The sequence below is a fragment of the Lolium perenne genome, chromosome 4 (genome assembly GCF_019359855.2).
Source record: "Lolium perenne isolate Kyuss_39 chromosome 4, Kyuss_2.0, whole genome shotgun sequence".
Lineage (NCBI taxonomy): Eukaryota > Viridiplantae > Streptophyta > Magnoliopsida > Poales > Poaceae > Lolium > Lolium perenne.
Genome location: NC_067247.2, coordinates 67,324,132 through 67,333,688, shown reverse-complemented (window position 1 = coordinate 67,333,688; position 9,557 = coordinate 67,324,132). Strand labels below are relative to the sequence as shown.

General features: G+C 47.0%; 1 protein-coding gene across 1 annotated transcript; it reads left to right on the top strand.

Annotated features, from left to right (window-relative positions):
* Positions 1-2,782: 2,782 nt before the first annotated feature.
* On the top strand, positions 2,783-9,308 carry LOC127292856 (uncharacterized). The gene is made up of 9 exons (XM_051322365.2): positions 2,783-2,989; positions 4,850-5,893; positions 6,014-6,255; positions 6,346-6,425; positions 6,587-6,715; positions 6,810-6,905; positions 7,744-8,506; positions 8,594-8,794; positions 8,887-9,308. The coding sequence occupies exons 2-9, from the start codon at positions 4,947-4,949 to the stop codon at positions 9,033-9,035; spliced, it is 2,607 nt and encodes an 868-aa protein (XP_051178325.1). The 5' UTR covers positions 2,783-2,989; positions 4,850-4,946; the 3' UTR covers positions 9,036-9,308.
* Positions 9,309-9,557: the final 249 nt, after the last annotated feature.

The window sequence follows — 9,557 nt, the reverse complement described above, 5'->3', positions numbered from 1 at the left end:
CAAGATTTCCTCCGAGGGAGAATCCCTTTGGGGTCGCACTCGAGACATTGGAGATCCTTGATGGGATGGTTGGGGGTCGATTGGCTGACTTGGTCTCCGGATCCAGCTTTGTCCCAGCCATTACCGTTGCGAGAACCTGCTTGGGCTGGGCGGAGTCGACTTCAGGCTGATCGCCGTATCCGTACTCCCTTATCTTGCGAACGAAGTCATCAGATTCCGTGGACGGGGTGTCGCCGGAAATTGGGCTCAGATTGCCCAAAATCGACTCTTCAACCGGAGCTTCGCTTTCTCCGACAAGCTGAGCCTGATCCGGATCTGCGACGCTTTCCGGTGCCTCTACCTGCTCAGGACCAGCTCCTTCTTCTTGAGGGGCGGTTCCGGCGGTATGGGCCGAGAAGTGTACGAAGTGGCACCTCTGCTTTTCTAACACCTGGGAAACCCAGGCGGATCTGCATTGGTCTTCCACCTTTGTTTCCTGCTCGGGGGCGGATTGGGTGGGCTTTGAAATTTCCAGATCCGAGGCGGAATCTTCCTTGGGAAGCTCCTGCATCTCAGATCGGATCTTCGCGACAGCGTCCAGCTCTGCGGCGGTCGCGTCTGCGTTACTTACCAGTGGGTTTCCGTCGGAATCGACGGTTTCCCCGATGAAGATGTGAATGCCGCCAATTGGGACGATGGAGAGCTTGACGGGGTTTGTCCTAGCCGGAATCCAGCACTCATCCGGAGGGACGATCGGCAGATTTCCGGCGTAAAGGACGCCCCCCACAGCGATGGTGTCGTCGTAGCTTCCCATGGCGGAACCCTCCCGGTTCCGGCCTCCAGACGCCACAGGCCCCACGGTGGGCACCAACTGTCGTTGCCTAATCGACGGTACCTCGGAGGAGGGATCCTCACGAGGGGGAGAAGAAGTAGGGGCCATAGGGCGGAGTGCACACGGGACGGTGGTACGCGAGTTACCCAGCTTCGGAACACCTGCACGATGACAGGGCCTACTGCTGCTTGTCTGGAATTATCTGGGCGCTTTCGCGTTGTTACAATGAGTTGTGGTTGTGCCTCTAGGGCTCCCGGGATCCGGCTTATAAAGGCGCACGGATCTAGGGTTTACATGGAGAGTCCTAGCCGGATTACAGATAGCCTAGCTACGGTACAATATCTTGCCGTGCACGTCACGGATCCGCCTTCCATACACGTCGTACTGGATCCGGGTTCCTCATGGGCCTCCCTGGATCCGGGTCACTCCTAGGTCGGTACGGATCCGCCATCGATCCTGGGCTGGACTTCTTCCTGCATGATCAACAGCAACTGGGCCGCCCGATGGGCCACATGCCTCATCACCGTCTGTGGGCCACCCGGGCTTGCCGGATCTAGGCACTGTCGATGGTACACCCATGAAGTATACCCACAACAGCAGGCGAGGGAGGTGACACGGATGTCCCCCAATAAGGCATGTATCATGAGCTTTCCCATCCGGGGTGCTCTGGCGCTGCGCTGGGAGGCTGCTCCTCGAACACTCTGTCCCGCTACCATGGAGGATGTGGGGTGAACTTCGTCCGGGGGCGAGCTCCAGAAATAAGCGTTTCCATCTCTTGAGGTGCGGTCGCGCAACTCTGCTCTTCCTCTTGGCCGTTCGTGGCGGCGAGGGAGAGGGGAGTGGTGTTGCTGGTGCTGTGGCGTCCTGGAGATGGGGGGATTGGAGACGCTGATGTTGCATCTGCTAGGAGCGACATCTCAACGACAGCCGCTCCTTGTGCCTGGGCGTTCTTCTTCGACGGCTTGAGGTCGTCCAACTGCCAAGCTTCAAGGCTGTAGGGCAGCCACTCCCTCCTTACTTGCCGCCAGGTCGGCGAAAGGTGATATTACTCCAAGCATGGATGCCGATATGGAGATTCTTCTTATGATCTCAAGCCATGTTTGGATGTTTGTATTGAGCCTTGGCATTGGATATTAGGGCATTCCTAGCCCGAATACCTCAACTGAAGCTGCTGTTTGGGTGTGCTAGACATTGGGGCTAGGTATTCGGGCCGAATATTGACCGGCCCGATTGCTATGGAAAGTGGCCGTTCCCGAAAGTCGAGCACCAGACCTCGACATCTCTTGGCATCGTACGTAGTCAAGCCCTCGACCTAGCGACCTAGCGCCGTCCTTCCAGGCAAATCACCGACGCCTGCAGGTACCTCCACCGCGTGCCCTTCCCGCCCTCTCCCTCGATCTCGCCCTTCCTTTTCCCCAGCCGAATCGACACCATCGCGAGCAGCAGCGAGGAGGACGGGGCGAGCTTGATCTCCCCGACCTGGCGTCGCGCGCAGGTAATCCCCTCTGGCTGCCATGGCCGGCTACTGAGTTCGGCCCCCTACCCCCTCTCCCCCAAATTTGATGTTTGCAAAGTTTCTTACAAAGATATTGAGCTAGTGGTTTTTTTTATGAGAGTAACCACATATTTCATTAATCGAACACTAAGTTACATGAAGCAACACATGTGGAAACTAAAAAACAAACCGGGATAAAATGATTAACGCGCGCGCGAGCAATGCCGAGCGCGACAACAATTTCCCTCCACCGGCAAGGGTGAGTCCATCTCCCTCCTCTACCGGGCCAATATTGGGTTCGTTGCGACCATACGAAACTATAGTGTTCAGTTTTTTTTTTGGGGGATCTATAGGGTTCAGATATGAAGTATAGGGCTCAGATTCGTGGGTCCAAACGGCCGACCCAGCCCAGCCCAGCCTAGCCCAGTCCCGCCGCTATTCCTGCCACCCGGCGGCTGTCGTTAGCTTTTCGTCCGTCCCAAGTCTGTCTCTCGCATCGCAAAAATAAAACACAAAAATAAAATCCCTTTCTCCAGCGCCGGAATACCACCGAAACCATCGGCGCGGTGGCCACACCTCCCCACCCGCCGCCCTCCTCCGCCGCCGTCGCCCACCGTTGCCCCTATCCGTGGGCTGGCCTGGAGCCAAGATCCATCCGGTCCGGACGCGGCTACCTTCCGTTGGTGAGGATGCCCTAGCTCGCTCTCCTTGAATTTGTCGATGCTTGAATTATTGTGTGTTGGCTATGGTCGTTCGTCTGGTCTTCTCTTGGATGCGTAACAACCTAACCCCACCGGATCTTTCTCCTCCAAGATCTGTCTGGGCCTACCCCCCCCTTGCGATTGGCGAGGTGCTGCTGCATCCGCCCCTGTATTTGGGTGCTGGGGACATTTTTGGTGGGAGGGAGGGAGGTCAGCTGCCCACGCCTTGAGTTCCTAGGTTTGATTGTCAGACGTTGTTTTCCATTCCATTCAGGAACCCATTAGTTCGTATCTACGGGGATGAGTATTTTAGGGTTTTGCCCTCGAGTTCTTAACCCTGTTGGGGAATGTTATTTTTTTGTTTGCTGCTATGTATGTATGTATGTTTTCATGCTGTCATGTTGTGCAATGGATACACGAGAGAAGCACATCACACATTCATTTCTCTGGAAATGTTGAATGCTCCGTTTTGAGGTGGTATTTCTGTTAATTCCATCCCTGATTGGTATGGTATAGTATCTTAGGCGTGGAATTCTCTTGATTTTACTCGATGATTGGTGTCGTGAGCCGCCTATTTTCTTATGTTCAACCCAACCTGAGACGTGCACACTGCTAGGCGTCAACCGGAGCACATAGATCGCGCGGTGGCAAAGCCGTCAGAACGCTAATTGTTCGATTTCTTGGTCCGCAAGTTGTTGTATGGGAACTAATTATTATTCTCCAAGGCCTTGGTGACGTCGAAACGCCATGCAGTTTTAGTAATTAGAAATATTACGAGCAACTTTCTTGATCTGGATTTTATTGGATGATTGGTGTTGTGAGCCGCCTATTTTCTTATGTTCAACCGAACTGAGACGTGCACGCTGCTAGAGTGCTAGGTGTCGGAAAGCTAGTCGGAGCGCATACATCGGGTGGTGGCAAACCTGTCATCGCGCTCGTATGTATCTCTCCCTAAGGAGGGGAACCTACTGATACGATTTCTTGGCCCACAAGTTGTCGTATGGGAAGTAATAATTATTGTCTAAGGCCTTGGTAACATCGAAACGCCATACAGTTTTAGCAATTAAAAATATTACGAGTAACTTTCTCGATCTGGGTATTGTCTCTATCCGAATGGTAACGGTTGCGTTTCCTTCTGGATTTAGTGTGACTTGTTTGTAGGGTGTGGGGGACGTGGTAGCACCTCGTGGGGTGAGTACACCTGGTATGTTTTCATACAGAGATGTGTATTTTTTTTTTTTGGTTTGGATGGTTGAGTGCTGTACAATTGCCAATATTACACAATTCTTTCTGCATGCTACTTCGCGGTGTACAATTAATACACAAGAAATAAGGCAGTTTTTTCATTCAAATGCTTGCAAGCTATGTTGCTTTGTGATACCGTTTGTGTTAGTTCCAATTTGCCTGACCTGTTTCACTTGCCACATTGATAACACACGCATACACACTTTGGTATCTTTAACGCAGATAAGTTTTTACCTGTCAGAGATGATTGTTGTGCAAGAAATTACTCTAATTGAACTTTCGTATATTGTTATTAAAAAAATGTTTGCATTAAGTGTTTTCTGCCTGTAAAGCCTTCTTACAATAACACAGAAAGCATTTGGCACCCTTGCACTCTTTATACTGTATGAATAGATGTGTCACGCCTGAGAGGCTGGAGCTAAGCAATCAACTATTGTCCTGCTTTATTCCTATGTGAAAGAGCATATTTGGTTTTCCTTTTTGGTCTCAAATACCTCAAATCCAAGTATGCCTTCTGCAAATTAGATGCAACTTATTCGAATAAATTCTTGACTTGTGTATTTTATATGATATGCACTCATTCATTACCTCATACAGGATCATTCTCTACCGTTGTGAGGTTAATATGAAGGGAGACCTGTAAATTGTGTACCATAGTAGGTTTAGTTTTCGTTTTCTCCATCTGTTTTGGCCCATGGCATCACCACAAGAATCCAAACCCTTGTGCTTAAAGCGCAAGCTCGACGACTGCCTATCAAAAGAGTGCAAGTCTCGCCGAGTCAAAGTTGACAATGGGCCCCATGATCCATCTGCTAAACTGTGCAAGTGTTGTTGCACACGACCTAATCTTGCCAGTGATTGTGTCAATTTCCTGAAAAGTGGAGTTCCTAGCCGTATCGTGTTTTACAAACAAGGTTCTTGGCACAATTTTCCCGAGTTAATAATGAAGTCCCTGATGGAAGAATTTAAAGGTGGAAAATCTAGTGTTGTGGCTGTGATGGATGATGAGGCTGTTCTTGTCGATTTCTTGTCAATGACTCTGGTCAACCTAAAAACCAGAAAGCAGCGATCTGTTGCATGGTATGATGATGCAGGAAAGGGCTTTTTTCCTTCTCTGTTCTTTGACGAGCAAGCTGATGAAATGACCAATGTTGGCTCTGGTAAAGTTGACGACAGTGCACCGGGAATAATGTCTGATAAGGTTGTAAATTCTCCACCAGAAGTGGTGAAGCAAGTTGTTCTTGAATCTAGCCCTCCAGATCCACAGAAGCCTTCAACTGCAGATGTATTACGCAAAAAGATCACATCTGTGGAAAGAGGGAGTGATGACTTTTTAGTTGTCCAGGATCTTTTTCTCTCTGGTATGGGTCCATTTGCAACACCACATAATATACTTCATATACACCGCTATGCTCCGAATGATATCACTGCTCAGTGTCGACTTCAAGCTTTTGAAAGACAAATGAGCTGCACGAAAGAAGATCGTGGTGATTCAAATGTAAGATATGGATGGCTGGGATCTACTAAGAGTGACATAGTTAGGATTCTCATTAATGGGTTTGGTAGCACTGGAAAACCTGCCGAGAAGGCATGCTTGAGTGCTGGTGTTTATCTCTCCCCAGAAGATCGAGCCTTTACCAGGTGGGTTATCTTAACAAGTAATTATGGCTATTCCATTTATTAGTTAATATTTATCTTAACAAGTAATTATGGCTATTCCATTTATTAGTTAATATTTGTCCATATTTCATTGTTTGGCAGTGTCGGTCTTTGCGATGTTGACGAAAAAGCGGTGCAGTATATGTTATTGTGCCGAGTGATATTGGGCAACATGGAAGCTATCACGCCTGGATCACAAGATTCATTTCCAAGCAGCGAGATATATGATTCTGGCGTTGATGATTGCTCCAACCCAAAGTGCTACGTTATGTGGCCATCCCATGTTAATACCCACATTCGTTTAGAATATCTTGTTAGTTTCAGGCTTCCCTCAAAAGTTCGAAGTAAGATGGTTAATAAGTGTTGAGACCTTTATTATGTCATATCAAGATAAGTGGAGTGAGTCTTCGTCTTTCTGATGCACTTATTTTCAGATTATTTACTTGGCTTGAAGGGTTTATGGTTTCACCCATCACCAAAGGAAGTTGCTATGGATATTTCTACTCTTCAACCTGTGAGGCACCTTAATTCTTGCCGCTTGTTGTTTTATCGGCATGCTTGATCTTGTAGAAGTCCAGCTATGCTGCTCAACATTTTAGAACCTCCGCTTCTTGAAACAATTAACATTTTTAGTTTTGGTACTCAACTTATGCAACCAGACCTATCTGCATGCAGATAATGGGTGAAACTGGTGAAGCACCAACGTCCCCATGGATATCCTTCAGAGTTCTGTTTGCGATGATTCAAGAGAATATATCATCTGTAGCCAGGGAATTGCTCTTCCATCATTATGAAGAGCTGAAGGTACTATCGGGTCAACAAGTTATCTTCTCTATTAGCTTGCATTTATGGTTGGTATGACAGACCATTGAACATTTCATTTTCTTCTATTTGACAGGAAAACGAAATAACTCGTGAAGAGATGGTGAAGAAAATGATAATAATTGTTGGAGAAAAGTTACTTCTGGAAACCTTAAAGAAACTTCATTACTGTGTAAGTCTCCTGTAGTGTTCTCTTCCGTAAAAAGCCTCTAGTAATATGCATATTTCACCGTGTCTCTCCACACTAAAACCTGTTAAGGCTCATAGTGCCTGTAAATGGACACACACACCCACGCCCGTACATTAAATTGTATCTGAAGTATAGGCTGACATGAAGTTTGTGCATTTGTTATATGTTGTATTGTTAGCTGTTACTACTTGATGTACACAGTTTGCAATATATGTTCATACATGTATGCTACATAAAATCAACAGTTTGTGATGGTGCAACATGAATGCATGACATACATTACTTTTCGAAACACCACCACTGAGTATCTATACAGAAGGGAAGGTATTAGATAACGTATGCAACTCCAGTTTCTAGGAATTTTGATTTGCTATCTCAAGTGGTGATTGTGATAGTGCACAATTTAGAACATTTTAACTCCACTAGCATGATCATCAATTTTTATTTTATGATTTGTAAGCACATAACTTCTCAAATGAGGCACGCATGATCCTATGGAAAGGAAAACTGGAAAAAACTCCAATAAGATTCCCACGTGCTGAATAATTATTTACTATATTTGATGTTTGGGATTTTCACGATTCATTGTTACAAAATTGATGTGTGCATAGACACGTGCATATAGAAATCATTCAAATATCCTTTCTTCACCCTTCTCAAACACTGGATCGTGTTTTCTACACTAGTTATATGTACATTTTTTTCCTGAACGACCATATCTACAGCTATTACAAGTTACTATGCTGTTAATTACCTTTTTTTTTCTGGTATGGTTTGTGACTTTGTGTTTAGCATCACTTTGTTCTTGGATCTGTTGCAGCCATCATTATGGTATAAATCTTCTGTCGAAGTGGTGTCCAGTGATCCTGCAAGGATAGCAGCAGAGGATTCTTCAAGGACAACAGAGGAACACATATCCTTGGACAAAGCAACTGGGAATTGTGCACTAACTCTTGGTAACCTTGGAGATTCCTATGCACCAAATACATCTCCTGAAAGTTCTGCAGCTCTTAGCTCCAAAGGGTGTGATACTCTTGCAGTAGGTTTCACACCAAATGGTGTGCCTGAGACGTCTACTTCTGGTTCCAGATGCCGGTCTTCCCCAAGTGTGGAACCCAAAGCTAGGGATTCTCCTATACAAATCATGTCACCTGAGAACTCTGCAAACCATGGTGCCAAAAATCAGGATCCTTTTGCAGCCAGGATTGCACCTATAGTTCATGATGGCCTTCTGAGGACGTCTTCTGGAAAATCTGCATCTCTTGGTGCAGAAGGCTACAATTGTGTTGCACCAAGCATGAGACTTTCTAGTTATCCTTCTGTAGCACCAGCTAATGTCCCAAGAATGCGTGGGTCTGTTGCTCCACGTCTTGGTCCTAAGGGCTCTGAATCTCCTGGACCAAGTTTAGCACTGGGAAATTCCAAATGTGTAGGCGTGAAAAGACCGAGTTCTGTGCCAAGAATGAAAACTGAAGGCCAGGAATTTCTTTCATTGAGTATTGCGCCACAAAGCTCAGTAATTTATTCAAGCAAGGGCCGTAGTGATTTGACTTCTTGTGCCGCACCTCCTGCTCATGTGCCAGGTAAACCTCTATAGTAACTGTGGAACATGTGTAGGCTGATTCTTTCTTACCAAATGTGAATCATCAAGGCTGTCTGTTATCAATCAGGACATGGAAATTCTTCAGCTTTGAGCACTGAAGCCTGTGATTCTCTGGCGCTGAGTATTGCACCAAAACGCCATGATCCCCCAGCACCAAGCAATAACGAGCCAAAACGCCATGTGACTCAAACATCGCCTACAGTGTCAGAAAGCCAGCACTGTCAGGCGCAGAGTGCAGCCACCAATGGTTATACTGCTCCCACACCTAGTACGGTTGCTGTAAACTCAGTTTCTACAGAATATGGTAGCCAACATTCATATCAGTTTTCTCTAACATCAATACTTCTTTACTTACTGCAGCAGCAACAGTGGAGTTGGAGAACCAGGCTGTACAATTTGGACCCCTCAATAAGCAGCCTGTGCCAGCCACCACTGAGCCAGGCAGCAACGTCGCCCAGGCGGCTGATATCCTCGTTGCCCTGTCAACTCCGCGAGAGAAGGGCAAGTAGAAGAGGGGAACACAGCCGTTTGCGCCGATGATGGTCCCGTTTTGAATCTCTTTTGCATGTACATGTAATGTTCACCCGTTCCATGTGCTGGAGCTGAGGGTGACGGGTTGCCGTTGTTATACAGGCGGGTGTACTCCTCTAGGTCAGGTGTAAAAACCAGTGGGATCTGCTGTCTAGTTTTGCTTAATCTGTAGGAGGGTACATATCGGTCACCCTGTCGACTCTGAACATAAATAGCCTATGATCTGTCGAATTTAACAACTTATCATCTCCTGTGTTTCCAGTGCATGCGGCCATAGTGGTTGATTTTATTCTCTGGTAAATTTGCCTGTTTGACCAGTGTTGAACCTAGGCCAGAATTATTTGGACCTTATGCTGTGCTGAAACTTAAGTACAGCCGCACTGAAGCATCTCACTCTACACTCGTCTCTTGATGATCGTGGCTGGATCTCTGTACTCCTGTCTTCCAGATTAGAGCATGTGGGCACATCGGTATGTGTTTCGTATCCAGCTGCTGCCGGT

Coding starts and splice junctions, on each gene's coding strand:
- LOC127292856 (XM_051322365.2), top strand. CDS start 4,947: ATGGCATCACCACAAGAATCCAAACCCTTGTGCTTAAAGCGCAAGCTC. Junction 6,426..6,586: donor ATATTTCTACTCTTCAACCT/GTGAGGCACCTT, acceptor ATCTGCATGCAG/ATAATGGGTGAAACTGGTGA. Junction 6,716..6,809: donor ATCATTATGAAGAGCTGAAG/GTACTATCGGGT, acceptor TCTATTTGACAG/GAAAACGAAATAACTCGTGA.